The 21,532-nt window shown below is 43.0% G+C and overlaps 1 protein-coding gene across 5 annotated transcripts in view; it reads right to left on the reverse strand.

The window, feature by feature from the left end:
* GPATCH2L (G-patch domain containing 2 like) overlaps window positions 1–9,607 on the reverse strand; it is a 59,301-nt gene extending 49,694 nt beyond the window's left edge. For 4 of the 5 annotated variants that reach the window (XM_059689670.1, XM_059689634.1, XM_059689662.1 and 1 more), the window contains exons 1-2: window positions 9,506–9,607; window positions 6,641–7,312 (exon numbers count right to left, since the gene is read on the reverse strand). In XM_059689670.1, the coding sequence (XP_059545653.1) occupies window positions 6,641–7,302 (662 nt within the window). In that variant the 5' untranslated portion in view covers window positions 7,303–7,312; window positions 9,506–9,607. The remainder of the gene's footprint in view (window positions 1–6,640; window positions 7,313–9,505) is intronic. The other variant, XM_059689645.1, reaches the window with a different exon arrangement.
* Between the last annotated feature and the right edge of the window lie 11,925 nt (window positions 9,608–21,532).

Genomic DNA, 21,532 nt, shown 5'->3' on the forward strand with positions numbered 1-21,532 from the left:
CTTTTATTATATAGTATTAGCTCAATGAGAGGTGCCTCATTTATCTACTTTTTTAAAAAAATATATTTTATTGATTTTTTACATAGAGGAAGGGAGAGGATGAGAGTTAGAAACATGGATGAGAGAGAAACATCGATCAGCTGCCTCTTGCACGCCTCCTACTGGGGATGTGCCCGCAACCAAGGTACATGCCCTTGACCAGAATCGAACCTGGGACCCTTCAGTCCCCAGGCTGACGCTCTATCCACTGAGCCAAACCGGTTAGGGCACATTTATCTACTTTTAAAAGAAATTAGCAGGATAGAGTTTATGGCTTACATCATCATGCTAAAAGATTATAGCTTTCATTTTAATTAAGTATATAACAGTGTACTTAATAATAATTTTAAATTGTCTTAGAATTCAGAAAAACAGAAAGAAAGAAAAAATGTCACTCCTAGATCCACTGCCCAAAGATATCTTTGCTCAATTTTTTCCCCATCTTTTTCCTGGATCGAAGTGGTACATTTGTAACCATACGTAATCAGACTTCTGAGAATGAAAGCAAACATGACTGAGGTTTTTCAGAGAAATATCTCACATCGACTGTAAAATTATTCCCATAATAAATTATGAGACTGTATAATGAAGGAGTGTGTCAGCTTCATTCAGATGGCACCACGTAAGCATCAACCTCTCGTTTCATTACCACAGCCACTGCAATCAGACAGACTTTGCAGGGATCATGATTTTGCTCAGGACTCTGCTACTGAGCTGCAGGCTGTGCCTTAGAGAAGTCCACCCATCCTTTTAAGACTTACCTTTTCTTAGAGCTAATAGTGATTCATCTTTGGTTAGATAATGTCTTTTGAGAGTAAATTTTTAAAAGGCATACATTCTGAGACATGCACATCTGAGAATGTCTTTGTGCTCCTTTCTATATGAAATCCATCTTAGTTATATATAAAATTCAGGGACGAGGGGTAGGAGAGTAATCTTTTCCCCACTCAAAACTCTCTAGACAAATGTAGCCCCTCACATTTAGTACTGTAGGGATGAATGCCAGCCTTATTTTTCTCATCCCTTCTAAGATTTTTCTTTATGCAGTATTTGCTCTATCCCTGCTACCAATGTAGAATGCAAAAATATGCCAGGATATATCTAGGTACAAGTCTCTTTTCATTAGTTTTCCCTTTTAATCATTATACTTAATTATTTTATTTAATTATATTTAATTTTTTTTCTCTTCAATTCTATTTTTTAAATCATTCTTCTATTCCAATGCATTGGATGGTTCCTTGGGAATATTTACATATTCACAGACTGGGCTGCAATTCTCTGTCCTCTAGATCTATCATCTTCTCTCTCATTTTTAGCTCCTCTCTGCATTTTGGGAGGGCTTCTGAAGTTTTCCATTTCATCAATGCAGTGTTCAATAGGATGAACTATCTTTCATTTTAACATTTCAAATTTCCCTACAATTTTCCCTCCCATAACACAGGGTTTTCAAATAGCCATTTTTCTGTCCTTATGACTTACTATTCCTGTTACAAAGTGATTATACCTTTTTGCATCCTAATGAAGATTTTCAAAAATGCTCTCCTGCTTTCGACTGGCAATCATTTTCAAAGATGTGTTCTTCCTCTGAACTTTAAGAATGACCTCTTTTCTTTATTCTGCAGAACTTGTTCAAAGACCTCTTGTTCAGACTGGTTGACCTAGAATCTGGTATTCACCAACAGAAAGGGTGTGTAAATTATCTTCCCATTCTGTGCTCCTTTGGTTATGGATAGTAACATGCTCTTCTCACCTCTACAATCGGCCAAGAGGATGTGCAAAGCCCCTAGCCCAGTGGTTCTCAACTTTCTGGCCCTTTAAATACAGTTTCTCATGTTGTGGTGACCCCCAACCATAAAATTATTTTCGTTGCTACTTCATAACTGTAATGTTGCTACTGTTATGAATCATAATGTAAGTATCTGATATGCAGGATGGTCTTAGGCGGCCCCTGTGAAAGGGTCGTTCAACCGCCAAAGGGGTCGTGACCCCCAGGTTGAGAACCGCTGCCCTAGCCTAATTCCCAGTGTCACTGGTGGGCTTTTATCTCAGATAGCTATGTTAGACTGAGACAGGATCTTCTAACACTCCCTGCCTGATTCTGACCCCATTTTAGGAGTCTGCAATAAATGAAGGCATAGAAAACACTACAATTTCCAGAATGCTCTATTATGAGTGCTTTTTCCTTCTCTGCCGATGCCAACAGTAAACTTTATTTTTGGAGACTCTATTTCCTAGGACTCAACATGCTGTGACTACTTCCTCCCTACCCTCAAACACAAATACATACACAGAAAACACTGTGATTCCCCATCCAAGTATATTCTGGGAGTTACAGCTTCCAAATAGAAAATGAAAGATAGTGATCGGAAAGTAAAGGATGGAACAACATGCTGGCTCAAACAGCAGCTGCTCAATTTCTGATCAAAATAAGCCTTGCTTTTCTGAACCAAGAGCTGACTACAGAGAAAGGATGCAGGGCCTCGCTGTCCACCTTCAGGGAAGACTCAGCACTGCTGAGGAGGGCTTCCGACTGCCTCTCCAATACAGCTCTATCAACCTTGTAGTTTGGGCAAATCTTGGCAAAAGGCCAACTGTCAGTCCTCATTTCTGCTGACGTGTGCGCGATGTTTTATGCCTTCGTAAGTATCTTAGTGGGCAGTGGAGGCTGCTTAGCAGGTGCTTTATTTTAAAATGAAGCTACAATGATGGGAAGGAGGTTGTGACTGAAAAGAATTATAGACTCTCAGTTTTGCAGGGACTTTAGAGGTCACTCAGTTCAAACTCTCCAACTTCACAATAACACAGTAAGCGGTCACCAACCCCAGGCTTGAATCCCTACAGTGATCCAGAACTCATCACCTAGTGAAACAATTCACTTCATTTTTACAGAGTTCTAATTTTCTGAATGTTATATCTATACTGAGGCAACACTTAACTCTCTATACTTTCTATCTATGAGTCCAAGTTCCTTCCTCTGGAACCATACAGAATAATTCTAGCATTTCTTTCAAGAGACAGATCCTCAAATACAATAGTATCAGATCCACCTCCCAAGTTGTCTTTTTTAGTTGTTCCAAAGGATGTACTAGCAGAACTTGGGCTAAATCTACGTAAGAACACTATGCTAGCTATTCAATACTCTCAAATGCAAAAGTATCATTTACAACAATGGTAATATACTGTTGGTCAGCATCCCTATTTACAGAATAGAAAACAGAACATCTTCAACCTACCTCATATATTCTTTTCTACAGCTCCAGAAACCCCTGATTAATGACCTCCACTGGCAAAGGAGGCTACTTACCTTAACCATGAAATAATGAATGCTATTGATCCAACAAGCTACTGCTATGGAGTGTTATTGATCACCCAATCTTTGGTTAAAATGGTCCTCATTTAGCAATTTCACTGTCACAAACACCTGGAGCAAAGCCCGCTCATAATTAAAGAGTTTGGGGGAGTTAAAGTGAGAGGTGATAGACAGAGATCTCAGCTTTCTGCCATTTATTCTTGCTTCTGAGCTATTGTTTGTGTCAGAAGGGATATTGATTTTCTATAAAAATAAGAAAACAAGAGGCACCAAGGGGCCGCAGAAGGTCAGCTCGGGCTGGAGAAGGAGGGGGAAGGTTTAGCACTCTATCTCTGTCACTTGCCTTCCAAGAGAAAGGAATATTTTCTTTCCTGTGAGATCAGCCTCTAATACATCATCAGAGGAAGGCTCCTAACTGCAACCTCAGACCATCACCAAACCAACTCATATATGAAAGAAAAGAAGTTAAGCTATATTCAAAGAGAACAGATGAATGATGTGTTAGGGGAGAATAGAGCAAAATTAGGCTATGAATCACCTAATTAATAACTGCTTTATAAGCAATTTGAATAAAAATCAGTAGAAAGTAACTTTACAAAAGAGTTGTTAGAATGGAACACACATGCACAGAAAAATATTAAAATAATAACTGATCTTTTTACAGGCATAAGAAAGCTATTATATCACAACCACTTTCAGTTCTTCAGAACTCAAAGGACTGGCTGGTGTAGAATTAAAGAACAGAAAGAGAAAAAGCAAAAAGAATTCTTGGTTACACTTAAAAGGACTCCAAGTTTAGTTAGCAGTGAATTTAAGGAAATTAGAAATAAAGCTCTCTGATTGAGACATACGTTTTTGATCCTAAAACACCTAATGCATGCTTTTTATAAGAACTCTTTCTATCCATTGAGACTAGGCTAAGCTAAATGATCAATTCATCCTAATAATTTTACAAGTTGGATCATATATAATTTGACAGATCTCAATACAACTGATAAAAAGTAAAGTTCTATACTTTGATCTGTGAATAAATTAGCACATCCAAATAAATTTATGAAAAGAGTAACCAAGAGGGTTCTTGGAAGTATTTCTTGTTTAATAGCATGATGGGGGAGAGATCTTTATAACCCAAAATTTATATATAAATTAGGTAAATAGACCTTGGAATATACATTAGAGGAAAATTTAAAAAGCCAAATCATAAGCCTACCTAGTTGTGCGGCTGGATTAAAAATCCACCCAGGAAAGGTACAGGCATACAGACCTACAAAGCTTTTCCTGTTACTCACACAGCCTCACCTCAGAGGTCCCAGATTTATGTCTTTGTTTTTCAGACAAATTTCAAAAGAAGCAAAGTCCTAAGAAAAGTCATACATCCTTAGGTCATAGAAGTTAAGATGAGAGAAAAAAGAGCCATGGAAAAGGCATAGTCAAAAGGTAGGAAACATGGTGGTTAAATATGAACTTAGGAATCAGGTTTGACTTCCAGTTTTGCCACCTTTGGGCAAATTATCTAACCATGCTTAACCTCCATTTCCTCTTCTATAAAATACAAATAGTGGAGTTGTGAGCATTAAGAAAGAATATGTTATGCACAATAGTACAGTGCCTGGCACACAGTTAGTGCTTCATAAATGCTAACTAATATAAAAATAGAATACAATGGTACTCAATTGAGACTATTCAACCCACCTAGGAAACAGAGGCATTTGGTTTGATAATATGAAGAGGGAGGTGGATGGAAACAAAGCAAAAATGCCAAATATCCTGCAAGGCATGGGACAATCCCTCACCACAAAGAACTGCCCCATCCAAAATACCAACAGCATCTCCCCACTGAGAAACAGATATCACACATTATTACTAATAATGATAATATTAAAGTATCAAGCTGGGTAGTTTCATTGTTCCTAGGACTATGTATCTGAGAGGTAAAAAATAAAAACTGACATTATAAATATGCACCCAATACATACAAATTTTTCTGGCTCAATGACATCTGACATAAGACTAATGGGACTTAGTACTGTTATTTTCAAAGCCTACCATGTGTTCGGACAACTTGAATGTGAGCCATAAAAAATAAACTCAATATAGTCAAACTGTAAAGCAGCAGGGAACAGAATTATAGCCCAGAAGTATCTAAAGCCATGATTCTTAGTGGGTAAAAGTAGTGCCAGGAACATTTACAAACTCCATGTGCCTGGAAGCAGCATTTATAATACACACACATACACACCATCCTCTGCTGAGACCCTGATTCTAAAGAACAATATCTACGTATAAACTACATGGCATAAACAGCAGCAAACTGTCTTAAAAATAAAATTCTGGCTTTGCATTTGAAGCACACATTTTAAACCATTTTTAGTAACAATTGTGTTTCTATTACAGTATAGCCTTCTTGACAGAGAGAAATAGAATCATGAATGTTCTTTAACTGGCCGACTGCTCAGTGGTTAGAGCAGTGGTTCTCAACCTTCTGGCCCTTTAAATACAGTTCCTCATGTTATGACCCAACCATAAAATTATTTTCGTTGCTACTTCATAACTGTAATGGTGCTGCTGTTATGAATCATAATGTAAATATCTGATATGCAGGATGGTCTTAGGCGACCCGTGAAAGTCGTTCAACTGCCAAAGGGGTCACGACCCACAGGTTGAGAACCACTGGGTTAGAGTGTCCCCCTGAAGACTGAAGGGTCGCCAGTTGGATTCCCAGTCAAGGTCACATGCTTCCGTTGGTTGCAGGTTCAAAACCCCACCCCTGGTCAGAGGCAGCCAATCACTGTGTCTCTCTGTCTCTCTGTCTCTCTCTCTGTCTCTCTTTCTGTCTCTATCCTTCTCCCTCCCTTCCACTCTCTCTCTAGAGATAAAAGGGGGGAAAAAAATCCTCCAGTGAGGATTAAAAACAAAACAAAACTAGAGATAGCCCTGGCCGATGTGGCTCAGTTGGTTGGAATATAGTCCCGTACATCAGAAGGTGGTGGGTTCAACTCCCAGTCAAGGCACATACCAGGCTGCAGGTTCGATCCCTGGTCGGGGCGTGTACAAGAGACAACCAATCAATGTTTCTCTCTCACGTCACTGTTTCGCTCTCTCTCCCTTCGTTCCTCTAAAATCAATAAAAATAAAAACTAGAGATAAACACTAGCTGATTGGTTAAAGGAGAGCTACAAAGTCAGTATTACAGAAGCTGGTTTGAAAGAAAGTTAAATTCATCAGGACTGTGCATTTGTACTTTGGGACAAATTAATCAGGAAAAATCTTTCACTAAGTAAGAGATCTCACCATTCCGACATGTTCTCATCAGAGCCCTGTTTTTGTTCATCTGCTTCACACTCCATCCTTTCTTTCCTTCCTGTTTTGTTGAGAAAAGTCCTAGTTTCTGCTGATTCACACAATCCGTGGCCTGATGATGTCCAGGGAGTATTCTCCTTCCAGCGTGACAGACGCTGCTTCTTAGCAGACTTAAACCTACACCCTCTCTCATAGCTCCAATCTGACACCTTGAGCTTCTGCTGAAGGCTGGCAGCCACCTCTGAAGTCACCCGCTTCACCTTCCGCCTGCGCCTGAGCGGTCGACAAGGTGCATTTTCAGTAAAGGAGTCAGATTCATGCCAAGAATGTTGCTTACTCTTAACAATGGTGTTGAGAGCTGGGTGCCGTTTGGCCACCATTGTGTCATCAGAGTCACTAAAATTGGTGACTGGGGCCATTTCTCGACAGTCCTTAACGGCCTCATCCAGGCTGGACTCAGAAGCCTCACTGTAGCAGCAGGTATGCTCTGCCAGGTGGGTGAAGTCTGAACGGCGTTTCCTGCCTCTCCGTTTGCGAAGCTGCCGCCTCTGCTGCCGAGGGCTCAAGGCCATCTCTTCCCACAGCTCACCAAGCTTATGCTGTTCAGATGTCTGCTCCAAGGCTGAGGCTAAGTCATGTACCAGCTCATCCATGAGGCCACATCTGCCAAAAGAAAGTTAAAAAAAGAAAGAAAGAAAGAAAAAGAGCCTGAATAGGATCTGTTGTTTTAGAAAAATTTTACAAAACAAATCATGTCACTGCAGAGTCCACCCTTCCCATAGAAAATAGTCACCTTTCATCTGGCTCCTCTTAGAATCCTACCATCCATGCCCGCTTTGGCCACTGAAAATAGGTGTGTGGCCCTTGTTAAATGCCTGAAGTCAACATGTTTTTAAGCACCAAAACTCATTTACCAAATGACAACAGGAATATTAGCAAACTCAGGGGAATAAATCTTTCCCCCTTTTCCCCAATTAAGTTTGTCACTAAATTACCTAATGATAAGATCCAAAAAGATAAAAAAAATGTCTCATCAGACAAGAGCAAAAAAACACACAACTTCAAAAGCATAGATGAAGGACTATTATATAGTATGAGGTCACTGATAAGAATGCTTGTGCAAGAGAATAGAAAGACAACCTCAGTGACACACTTTAAGGAAAACTGCTTGCAGTTTTCAGGATCCAAGAATCTGTAGTGACCCAGGTTTGTACTCTAAATGGAAAAAAAGAGAATAAGTTTATACCCATCCCGGTACCAACTACCACCTGGAAGCTACCAGGTAAAGAATCTTATAAGAGTATATTATATAATTTTTAATTATTAGCAACTTTTAAACTCTTCCCCCATCCTTCAGAAAATAAGTGATCATCCTAATTATGTGCTTTCATGCTAGACCATCACATAAAAACAGGATATAACTGAGGCTGAAATGACAGGGGTGGGTGGGGTCTCTAAGATTTGTAGCTGACTGCTTTCCAAAATGTCCTACTTTCCTATTCACTCATATCAAACCATCACACATCATATTTCAGGGGTCACTTCAAAGGCAAACCTTCCAAGGAATGAAAGTAGTAAGACCAATCTTCAAAATGCCCTTTTAAATGGAAATGTCTAATATAATTTGTATGACACCTATTAAATACATATTAAATTGGCACTTTTTCCCTACCCCTTGTTAAGGCCAAAGTATTTCAAGACCATAATTAGAGCTTAAATCTCTGTGTGACGCTGCCCTCTGGCCCTATTTCCGTTCGTGCCGTTCACATTCTCCAAAGGACTTTTCTAAAACCTACTTTCCTGCGGTCCCAATGCCAACGAACTCAAAGGCAGGAAAACAGTCGGCCGGCTTATCTGCCACCTCGGTGGGGGCAATGGAGACATCTAGTTCCAAAGCTACCAACCAAACAAAACTTCTCCAAGTGTCAAAAGCCACACACACACACACAGAGATGACCACTTCCCTTGAGAAAATAACTAGTTTAAAACACCCTGACTGGGGTTTGGGAAACAACTGTCCCCGGGACCAAAACAGGTAAACAAGTGGGAACCGCTCGCCTAAATCTACTTCCCAAATAAGGAACGGCCTGCTTTAAAAACTCGGGCAGAACTGGACAAACTTTAACGTGGAATTAAGTTACCCAACAACTCGGAGTCGAATGCCCGTGCAGAATCCTTTCCTGCCTCCAAAACTGCCATTCGAAAGGCAGGTGACAGAGGGAGCCTGGGACTCCCGCACCCCCGGTCCAAGGGGACCCCCGGGGAGAGGGCAGGCTACCATCTGATTCACGCTAAGGAACGGGGGGAAGCTGGTAGGAGTAAGAAGCGGGGCGGGGGCGGGGGCGGAGGTTGGGGGCGGAGGAGGCGGGAGAGGCAGGAGCCAACTTCCCAGGCGTGCTCACCAGGGGCCGGGGGTCAGTCTCCTCCGCGAGAGAAACTGCGAAAAAGCAAGTCCCGGTAACCAAGCTCCCTCCGCGATCGGGGGTCACAACATGGCCACGTATGTGAGGGGAAAAAACGCGTGTTTCAAAGGGCTCTCCAACGCCCCGGCCCGCCCCCGAGGACTAGGGCGACCTCGGCCCTGGACACCAAGCCCTCACGCTACCGCCGGCCCCCAAGAGCCAGAAGGAAGAGGGGATGACCATCGCCCAGGAGACGGCCCGACCCTCAACTGCCCGCCCCGCCTCCCCGGACGGAGGCGCTGGGCCCTGAAAAGCAAGGCCCCGTCACCCCCGCTCCTGCCGCCGGCCGCCGCGGCCCCACAAAGCCTCCGACCGGTCAGCCACGGCGCAGAGCCCGGAACCCCGCTGGCGACACCCCCGGACCCCGACCCTCTCGACCGCATCGCCCCCTCACCAGCTGCCGCGGGCACCTCCAGCGGCCGCCGCTCTGGGGGCCGAGTCTCCCCGCCAGGGTTTCCCTCTCTGACCTCATTTCCGGTCTGGGCCGGAGGGGTGGGGCGGCGACGGAGTGGGCTGGGCTGTCTGCCCTGGAGGGCCCGCCCCCGCCCAGCGCTTCCGGCCCGCGGCCTCACCTACTTCCGCCCCGAGTAGGGCGGGGCCGTGGGGAAGCCTGGGGACACTACTGGGGGCAAGGAGAGGGGGCAGGACGAGGGGTGAGGTGCTTGTCTGGGGAAGGACGTCTGGTGCTGACCTCCTCTTCGTCAAGAGACTGGGCGTTGGAGAGGGCCTAGGCCTCGCTTGACCCACTTTATAAAGGGTGTGTGACGTTGAAGGGGAAATGGATCCTCCTTTTAACCATTCGAGTTGGTACAACCTTTGGCAGGGTAGCTTAGCAGTGAGTCACTCAGGGTATTAAAAAATACACATGCCTTGAGCAACAAAACAAGTAAAGTGCTACTAGATTAAAACTCAAGAATAAAAGAAATATCTATGAGTTCACACCGATACAAGGTGTGTATACTGATCGGTGTGTATACTGAATACTGATATGAATAAGTTAATAAATAGAAAGAATAAGTTAACTCTAGTGCGGAAAAATTCCAAGTAATTGATGTAGATACTCCACCCTGAAGCGTAGCTCTCAACTCCTTACATGTGGGCTGTGCCTAGTGACTTCCAAAGAGCACAGGAAGGAGGGAAATGAGTAACTTGGTAGTAGAGAAATCAGAGAAACACTTCCTCGCCAGGTGATCAAGGTTAACATCAGCCGTGATAAATCATGTTGACAGTCCGTGGACCAGATATGACGAGAGTGGTATTTTATCTCCTTCCAAACCCATAACCTCAGTCTGATCAAAGGAAATCAGACAAACCCCAATTGAGGAACATCTGCAGAATGCCTGACCAGGATTCCTCAAATTGCCAAGGTCATCGAGGACAAGGACAGTCTGAGAAACTGTCACAGCCAAGAGGAGCCTAGGGCAACGTGACAACTTACTGTAAGGTGGTATCCTCAGTGGGATAGTAGATCAGCAGAAAGGACATTAGGTAAAAAGTAAAGAAATCTGGATAAAGTGCGGGCTTTGGTTAATAACAATGTCTCAATATTGGTTCATTAATTGTGACAAATGTGCTATACTAATTTGCACAGCTAGCGATATTAATAATAGGGGAAACTGGGTATGAGGTATATAGGAACAGTGTAATTTTCTGTAAGCCTAAAACAATTCTAAAATTAAAGTTTATTTTTTAAAATGTACATGCCTGTTGGCCCAGAAATTCAGTCTCTAGGAATATTATTCTAAGGAAAAATTGGAAATGGGCACAAAATACAGGTTAAACACAGGTAAATTCATCTTTGCAGCATTGTGGAAGGAGAGGTGAAAAGATTAGGAGAAAAGCCAGAAACCCTATAACAGTGGTTAGTTATCTAAACTATGGTACATCTATGGGATGGGATACCTTTGAGCTTTTGAAAATTGTTGTGGGAGAATATTTAATGACATGAAAAGTTGTCAAATTATGATTGTGTACATTTCTTTTTTATTGGGTACATTTCTATATGAATGTTATACTTTAATAAAACAGTTACTCTAAACATGTAGAGTATGACTCTAATCATATATAAAGGAAATTAAATCTTTATTTGCATAAGAATATGACCAGAATGATACACTACAAACCATCCAAAATAGTTCCATTATACCATGGAACTGACTATATCTATGTCCTGTTGTTTGGGTGGATGTTGAGAATTGTTTATAGGGTAAACTTATTATGAAAAGAATTAACAGAGGAGACATAGATGACTGAGCTTTTGAGCCAGAGTGACAAAGAGAGTGGCATTTGGACAGTTAGAGGAGAAAAGAAGAGATCTGGATAAAGGGAATCTGGATAAAGTACAATTTTGTGGGAAGATGATTGATTCTACTTTGGACATGCTGAACCTGTGACTTCCCAGGACAGAAAGATGGAAATATTCCAAAGGTGTCCACAGCCATCAGCCCTTTTTTCTGCGTTAGTGAAGTTCTCCCCCACAAATCACACCAGCTTCTAAGGTGTCAGTTGCCTCTAGCGGCACTGAAAGCACCCACTTTTCTTGATATCCAGCTTTTATTTTCATCTTTCTGCTAGATATCGCCACTTGTTTACTCCACCAGCACCTCCAAGTTACGATGGCAAAACAAAGTTTAATTTCTTCCAAATCTGCCCCTTCTCCATTGTTCCCTGTTTGGGAAATGTCACCACCATTATGAAGTCACCCAGGAGATAAGCTTCAAGGCCATTTTTAGTTCCTGCTTCTTCCGTATACCTTCTTATCTAATGAAATGCCAATCCTCATGGATTCTGCTTCTACAGTATTCTTGCACCCACCCTGCCTCTTTTGCTTGCTCTTTGCCATTGGCCTTGTCTGGGTAGGCAACCACGCTTCCGGATTGTGTAGCTAAGCCAAGACTGTTAAAGCTGTAATTTGTTGGGGAGCATGGGGAAATATAATAAAAGGGCAGCTGTAACCGGTTTGGCTCAGTGGATAGAGCGTTGGCCTGGGGACTGAAGGGTCCCAGGTTCGATTCCGGTCAAGGGCATGTACCTTGGTTGTGGGCACATCCCCAGTAGGGGGTGTGCAGGAGGCAGCTGATCGATGTTTCTCATGGATGTTTCTAACTCTCTATCCCTGTCCCTTCCTCTCTGTAAAAAATCAATAAAATATATTTTAAAAAAGAAAAGAAAGAAAGGGCAGCTCACACTGACTTTGTGAAGGGTCCAGAAAGGGAAATTAGAATTTATGGAGCACCAATATGCCAGGAACTGTCCCCAGACATGCATAGAAGATTAAGTTAGATGATAAAATAATGCAGTTATACATTGTTTAGTGATGGAGATACATTCTGAGAAAAATGTTGTTAGGGGATTTCATCATTATGCAAATGTCATAGAGTGCACTTACACAAACCTAGATGGTATAGCCTATGTCACACCAAGGTATGTACTATAGCCTGTTGCTCCTTGGTTATACCTACACAGTATGTTACTGTACTGAACACTGTAAGCAAGTGTAACACAATGGCATTTGTGTATCTAAACATATCTAAGCATGAAAGAGCTACAGTAAAGATACAGCACAAAAGATTTTTTTAAATGGCTTACCTGTATAGGGAACTTACCGTGAATAGAGCTTGCAGGACTGGAAGTTGCTCTGGGTGAATGAATGAGTGAATGTGAAGGCCTGGGATATTGCTGTACAATACTGTACACTTTATAAATACTGCGCCACATGCCCTCCCCTTTCTTCCTTTTGACGGGGTCAGAAATGGAGCATTGAAGTTGTCAAGGCTGCTCCATGAACAGGGATGTGGGTTGGATTGATTGGAAATATCAAAGAGAAATTGGCTGAGTAAGATGTAGATCACCATAATAGTGACTGTCAAGGGGGGGTTAACGGTGGCCTGAGGATCAGTAGAAATAAGAAATCAAGATGGAGAGGTCAATATAGGAGATTATTGTGGCCATATGATTTTGACTATTTTGCATGTTGGAGCAGTGGTCATATTAAAGAAATTTGTGGTATTTATTAAAAAATGAGGGTTTCTAATATGGAGAGGGTAAAGAACTGAGGACTGAATCTTTTGACTTTGATTTTGGCTCCATTGACCCTACCTAGCACAAAGGGTTCTCTGTGGCATTGAATTGATGGAAGAAATAAAACTTATCTGTGTTTTACATCATTACAATCTGAAAATATATCCAAAGTGCAGGACAGGCTGGCTCCACACCACCACAGAAAGCTTTCACTAATATGGCAGTGGCACTTAGTACTTTCTATGGTTGCTCCTGTAGATCTGTGTCCTTGTACAGGATCTTAGGTCTTCAACAATTTACAGCGAGGTACTCTGAAGACCATCAGGTTAGATCTGGGAAGGCTGAATGTGTAGCCCTGGGGGGATCAGGCTCCTCTGTGCTGAAACAGGTCAGTGGCTACTGGGTGGGATGTCATCTCTGCACTGAAAACAGGTGCAGTGAGTGAGAGGGAAACTATTGCTCAGCCCCACTGATACTGATCCCATCAGAGAAAAAACAATTCCTCCTAAATCACATATCCTTTTATTTCTTACAGAAAGTTTAGTTCCATTATAATCTTACTAGAGGCCCAGTGCACAAATTTCATGCACCGGGGCGTGGGGGGAGAGGTCCCTCAGCTGGGCCTTCATTCTCTCACAAATCAGGACCCCTCGGGGGATGTCTGACTGTGAGTTTAGGGCATAAACTGGCAGTCAGACATCCCTCTCGCAGTCCAGGACCGCTGGCTCCTAACCACTCGCCTGCCTGCCTGCCTCATTGCCCCTAACCACTCGCCTGCCTGCCTGATCACCCCTAACCACTCTGCCTGTCTGCCTCATCGCCCCTAACCACTCGCCTACCTGCCAGAGACCCCTAACAACTCTGCCTGCCTGCCTGATTGCCTCTAACCACTCGCCTGCCTGCCTGATCACCCCTAACTACCTCTGCCTTGGCGCCCACTGCCGCGACTTCATCTGGAAGGACATCTGGAATGACATCCGGAAGGTCGTTCAGCTGTCCGGTCTAATTAGCATATTATGTTTTTATTATTATAGATTATTATAGATGAGTCCAAATACTGGTTGACCATAATGTCATTATGCAGAACATGACTGTTAGTTGTTAACAACTCTTGAGCATTCAGCAGGCGCCGGACACTATCCTAAATATTAACATGGATTAACTCAATAATCCTCACAGAAATCCTTTGAAGTAAGTACTATTATCTCCATTTTACAGAGGAGAAAACTAAGGCACAGAGAGGTTAAGTAGCTTGCTCAAGGCTGCACAACTGGTAAGTACATAACCAGGCAGAATGATTCTAGGAGACATGCACCTAACCACTAAATTATAATGCTTCTAAAATGAATGTGAGTGTTCACCACATTGAATACACATAGCAAAACATACTACATACATACATGATATATATTGTTAGACATATGTGGATTATACAAAGATATTTATATCCGCCATTATTTATTGACAAAATCATTTAATTAATCCTCAAAATTATCCTTTAATGTAAGTGCTATTGTTCTAATACAGATGAAGAAAGTGAAGCCCAGAGAGCTTAAACAGGGTCACAAAGCTGGTATGAAAGGACTGTGATTGGAACCAGGCATCTGACTCAAAAGTCAGATGTCTTTTTACTATACTTTCTCCTCCCCTTTTGGGAGGTGTTTGGAAGGTATTGCCTTACTCATATCCATTCACTTAATCAGGGTATATTTAGTGAGTGCCTACCATGTCCTAGATATGAAGATGCACCTGTGAACAGCATAGACAAAAGCCCCTGCCTTCAGGGTTCATTCCTTCTAGGGAAGGAAGACAAACAATTGATGGATCACTATGCGAACTGTCAGGTGGTGGAAAGGCTTGAAGAATAACAAAGAAGGATAAGGGAAAAGAAGTGCTGGATGCGGGGACTAGCTGCTATTTGGGATATGTCTCCTTGATAAAGGCTCATCTGGGCAAATCCCACAAAGAAGGGAGGGAATGTGCCATCCAACCTTCTTGGGGGCAAGCATTCGCGGCAGAGGGAACAGTCAGGGCAGGGGCCATGAGGTGGTGTGTTAGTTTCCTACGGCTACTGTAACAAAGTACCAAAAGCTGGGTGGCTTTAAATAGCAGAAATGTATTCTCTCATAGCTCTGGAGGCTAGACACCCAAAATCAAAGTGTTAGCCGTGCTGTGCTCCTTCCAAACGCTCTAAGGAAGGACACTTGTCTCCCAGCTTCTGGTGGTTCTTGACCTTCCTTGGCCTATAGATGCACTACTCCAGTCTGCCTCCATCGTCACGTGGCATCTCCCCTCTGGGTGGGGCTGGCTCTTTGTCTCTTCTCTTCTTGTAAGCACACAAGCCATTGTATTGGAGACCATCCTAACCTAGTAATCTTCATCTTAATCTTATAACATCTACAAAGACTCTATTTCCTAATAAGTTAACATGTATAGGTACTAGAGGTTAGGACTTGAACATATCTTTTTGGAGGGCACATTAATGGCATCATCTTACCACAGTCCTCCCTCTTGTTATGTTTATTCATGCCCCTCCCACATGCAAAATGTTCGCACCTTATCCCAGAAACCCAAAAGTCTCTTTCAACCATGGCATCAGGATGGGAGTCTAGGGTGGTTTTATCGATGTTAGGACCAAATGCAACTCCTCCAATGTGGTTCTTCTCAAGATTTACCCATTAAAAGGACAAGTAGGCACTGTTCTGGCTGGGTGGGGACCTGGGTTGTTTAGACTATCTACATTTAATATGATTATTGATATGGTTAGTGTATTAGTTTGCAAGGGCTGTAATAACAAAGTACCACAGACTAAGTAGCTTAGAAAACAGAAATTTATTTTCCCCAACCTGCTATAGCAGTTTCTCTATCTTCTATGCTGACCTCCACTTGCTTTCCAATCCCAGAGCCATTGCTGTCTATCTTAGCGATGGTTTTTGTTTTGGTTTTGGTTTTGGTTTGGCAGCATCAAACTTCTAGATGCCAATTTGTGTATCGGTTGCCTTTTTCACAATAATGCTACATAAGCCACTCCAACATTTTGCTTAAAACAACATCCACATATTTCTCACAAGCCCATTGGCTGGCTGGGAAGTCCTGCCCATCTGGGCTAGAATTGGCAGATCTTAGCTGGGCTCGCTCATGTACCTGCAGTCAGCTAGAGGCTGGCAGCTCTAGTCTGTACTTGTCTGGGACAACTTGGTTCTCCTCCATGTCTGCCACATGGCTCCATCAGGCTGGCACAGGCATCTTCTCCCAGCCAGAGGCGAGCCCTGGTACTTTCTCATGACTGTGATAGTATTCTAAGAGAGGTACCCACAGAGGTGCACATGCTAAGACAGAAACCCACAGCACCTTTTCGTGCCTCTGCTTGAATCAAGCTTGTAATTGACCCAATGGGCAAAGCTAGTGACAAGGCCAAGTCCAGAGTCAGTGTGGAAAGGCACTATCAAAGGGTGTAGCTGCAGAGAGGCATGAAAGGTCAGGGACAGTCATGAAGTCAGTCTACGCTACCTATGAAGTAGGTATTAGCATTATTATCGTCGTCCCCATTTTACAGATAGGAGACTGAGGCACAGAGAAGTGCTTGCCTGAGGTCTCAGCTAATGTGTGGTGAAGTTTGGGTTTGAACCCAGGTGATTTGGCTGTGAAGTCCCTGTGCACAATGCAGTACCGCTCTCTGGGAATAGGCCCGGGGCATTATGGAAGCCTCTAACCCAGCGGTTCTCAACCTGTGGGTTGCGACCCCTTTGGGGGTCGAACAACCCTTTCACAGGGGTCGCCTAAGACCATCGGAAAACACATATTTTCGATGGTCTTAGGAACCGAGACACCGCTCCTCTATCCGCCTCCAGGCAGGTCTGCCCACATGCAGATATGCCCACATACGAGTACCCGGCATGATGACATCATCGCACCAACCCCATCACATACACCCCGTACAAATACAGGTGTATGTGACAGGGTTGGCGCCATAATGTACTTATGCGGACCAATCACACATGTGAGGAGAACAGCTACTTTGTAGAAAGCAGCTGCTGTGTTGAAAGCAGCTACTCTGTTAAAAGCAGCTACCGTGTTGAAAGCAGCAGTATTGGAGGTAAAACAACACTTCATGAATTATAATTACTCGGTAAATGTAAAATCATGTTCTGTAAAATCATCAACTACTGCAAAAAAAAAATATCTGTACCATGGGAACGTAATCTGGATGCTGATTGGTCTTTTTATATTCAGCTGTGGTTGATGTGAATACTGCCCCCTTATGATAGTAACAGGTATGTAAAAAAAACAACACAGAGAATGGTAAATCATAGGAAACTTCAATGAACTGTATTGACTGAACTATGCCATGTATCATCTTTTGTATTATTAAAGCTATTGTTATATATTATTTTCATTAGCAAACCATCCCATGACAATGGATCATGTAGAGAAGAACATGAAGAAAAGAAAATATAGTGAGGATTTTTTACAGTATGGTTTTACCTCAATAATTACAGCAGGAATTGGGAAACCACAATGTGTTATTTGTTGTGAAGTTCTATCAGCCGAATCTATGAAGCCGAACAAACTAAAACGCCATTTTGATAGCAAGCATCCGAGCTTTGCCGGCAAGGATACCAACTATTTTAGAAGCAAAGCTGATGGACTCAAGAAAGCCAGACTTGACACTGGTGGCAAGTACCACAAACAAAACGTAGCAGCCGTTGTAGCTTCATATCTGGTGGCACTCAGAATCACCAGAGCTATGAAACCTCACACTATTGCTGAGGATTTACTGTTGCCAGTGGCCAAAGACATTGTTCGAGTTATGGCCAAAGATGAATTTGTTACGAAATTGAGTGCAATTTCCTTATCTAACGACACTGTCCGCAGAAGAATAGATGACATGTCTGCTGATATTCTTGATCAGGTAATCCAGGAAATTAAATCTGCTCCACTTCCAATATTTAGTATCCAGCTTGATGAATCTACAGACGTTGCAAACTGTTCACAGTTACTGGTTTATGTGAGGTATATTAATAATGGCAACTTTAAAGATGAGTTTCTTTTTTGCAAGCCTCTTGAAACGACGACTACTGCACGTGATGTATTTGACACAGTTGGTCCATTTCTGAAAGAGCATAAGATCTCTTGGGAAAAGGTTTGTGGTGTTTGCACTGACGGTGCTCCAGCTATGCTAGGATGTCGATCTGGATTTCAATGTTTGGTACTGAATAAGTCACCAGAAATCATCAGAACTCACTGTATGACTCATCGGCAAATATTAGCAACGAAGACGCTGCCACAAGAGTTACAAGAAGGAATGAAAAGCGTCATAAGTTGTGTCAATTTTGTAAAGGCGAGCACTTTAAACAGTCGACTGTTTTCACAACTGTGCAACAAGTTGGATGCGCTGAACAATGCTCTGCTATTTCACACTGAAACGAGATGGTTGTCAAGAGGAAAAATTTTAAAACATGTTTTTGAGCTTCGTGATGAACTCAAAACGTTTTTTAGTCAGAAAGCTAGACCACAGTTCAAAGCACTTTTCGGCGAAAAAAGTAAACTGCAGAAAATAGCTTACTTGGTTGACATCTTTACCATCTTGAATGAGTTAAATTTATCACTGCAAGGACCAAATGCAACATGCCTCGATTTGTCTGAAAAGATCCGATCATTCCAAATGAAACTTCAGCTTTGGCAAAAAAAAAAAAAAATTGGATGAAAATAAAATTTACATGTTGCCTACCTTATCTGCTTTCTTTGAGGAACATGACATTGAACCAGACAAAAGGATTACGATGATGATTTCTGTGAAAGAACACTTGCACATGCTTGCAGACGAAATTTCATCGTACTTTCCAAATCTACCTGACACCCATTTGCACTTGCCAGAAGTCCATTCACAGGCAAAGTTGAAGATGTTCCTGAGACAGCACGAGTTCATTGAACTTATTAACAACAATGCAGCGAGAACGGATTTCTCTACAATGACAGTTACAAAATTCTGGATCAAGCGTTTGCAGTCATATCCTGTTCTGTCTGAGACTGTGTTGCACCTTCTTCTTCCATTTCCAACAACATATCTTTGTGAGACAGGGTTTTCCAGCTTGTTGGTTATCAAGTCTAAATACAGAAGTAGACTTGTTGTGGAAGAGATCTTCGTTGCGCTGTTGCAAAGACTACCCCGAGAATTTCTGATCTGGTGAGAAAGAAGCAATCTCAACCTTCGCACTGACGTTGGCATTTTACGCATACGGTCGCAAAATGTAGCAATGTAGTTTACTGTTGTTATGTTAAGACTGTTACCCATGCTACACCATGCTTCAAGACGAAATTTTATTTATTTGTAATTAGAAATAAATATTTCACAATATATAATTACCTATTGTTTTTGTGATTAATCACTATGCTTTATGCTCAATTTGTAACAATGAAAATACATCCTGCATATCAGATACTTACATTATGACTCATAACAGTAGCAAAATTACAGTTATGAAGTACAACGAAAATAATTTTATGGTTGGGGGTCACCACAACATGAGGAACTGTATTAAAGGGTCGCGGCAGTAGGAAGGTTGAGAACCACTGCTCTAACCCATCTGGTCATCCAGCCTCCTGTTGGGGCCTGCCAGGGACTGCAGGCTCCTCTCTCCCCAGCTCAGCCAGTGCCCTGAGAGCTCATCCAGCAGCCATAGACCTCAAGGTCTGCATCCAGTGGTCAATGGGGGAGGCCCTGCCAGTGCTATTTCCCTGCCTCCAGTGCCTGTGGCTGCACAATGAGGCCTTTCAGGGGTTAAAGGCAAGAAACGGAGAAACAAAAGAAGGAATAAAGTCAAGAAATGTGCCATGAAGCTTCTTGCAGCGCCAAGCAGAGAAAGTCATTTCCAACTTCTTTCATCTCCTAGATGAAGCCACTAAATAAAGGGGCAAAGCGGCGAACACAGGGCTTTTAATCTGTCTCATCTCCTTCATAATAACTGCAAATTTTCCCTGGGCCCCTGGGAGTGAGCCTCTTCCCTCTGCTCGGCCTTATCTCCCCCTCCACATTTCGCCGGCGCCACGCCGCTCCCCGCGCGCGCTGCCCGGGCCGTCCCGGCGAGGCCTGGGGGAGCCGGCGCTCCCCGCCTCATTGTTCCCGCAGCCCCGGGCTCGGAGGAGGGATGAAGGCCAGTCAAAGGGAAGCGGGCTCGCGGCGGCTTCATTAACCGCGGCCTTTCAGCGACGCGCATATCAGAGACAGGCCTTTTCAGAGGTGCTAATTAGCAATTTGGAGCCTTCCTCCCCTGGAGAGGAGCCTTCAATCTAACAAGTGGGAACAGCGCTGCGCCCCGTTTTCCTTGCACTGAACATTTATTGTTTCCCATTCTCCCTCTCCTTCTCTTCCCCCGCCCCCCCCCAACCCGCCGCATTGTCCAGCTCATCGCCACCAGATAAGGCCGATGGGGGAGGGGTAGCACCATTAATCACTCTTAATTCTTTGCTAATGATAACTTTCTCTCTCGCACTGAGAGAAGTTAATCTTTCTTAGATGCTGAGAGAAAGAAGAGAGCTGGGACCGGGTGCGGGTGAACACGGAAGGGTGGAGATGACAAAAAAGACTATAATCCCCTTCCCCCACCCAATTCCCCAATTTTCCCTCCTAACTTGTGTCATTACAATTCGATACGCTCATTCTTTCAGTCCCCTCTACCCTGCAGCAGCCTTTCTCAGCCGATAGAAATTGAACTTACTCTTAAAAGTTCAGCTCAGATGCCACCTCCTCAGTGAAGCCAATCCTGATTGTCCTGTCCAGCCAGAATTTCCCTCCCTCCTCCTTCTGAAATCCCATGGCACCTCACACACCTCTCTTAATGGTGAATTCTGCCCATGTAATGGTTGTTTACAACTCCAGTGTAGAGACCACAAAATCTGAAATGTTTAGATCAGTGGTTCTCAACCTTCCTAATGCCGCGACCCTTTAATACAGTTCCTCATGTTGTGGTGACCCCCAATTTCATTGTTACAAATTGAACATAATTAAAGCATAGTGATTAATCGCAAAAACAATATGTGATTATATGTGTTTTCCGATGGACTTAGGAGACCCCTGTGAAAGGGTCGCGACCCACAGGTTGAGAACCGCTGGTTTAGACCCTCCAGAGGACAGTAACTGTGGATGAAAGCATCAACAAGTCTTTGACTGCCACAGGAGTATAGGCTTTTCTTCTTATTATTCTTCTTTTTAACCAAATATTTAAATAGCACTTGCTCCCGATCAGGTACTGTTCTAAGTACTTACAACCCTAAGTATAACAACCCTCCGAGGTAGGTGTGATTCCCATTTTGCATGAGAAAACTATGACACAGAGACGTTAAGTACCTTGCCTGTGATCACAGAGCTGTTAAGCAACAGCAGTGGGTTTCAAACCCAGAC

This window comes from Myotis daubentonii, chromosome 1 (assembly GCF_963259705.1).
Source record: "Myotis daubentonii chromosome 1, mMyoDau2.1, whole genome shotgun sequence".
NCBI lineage: Eukaryota > Metazoa > Chordata > Mammalia > Chiroptera > Vespertilionidae > Myotis > Myotis daubentonii.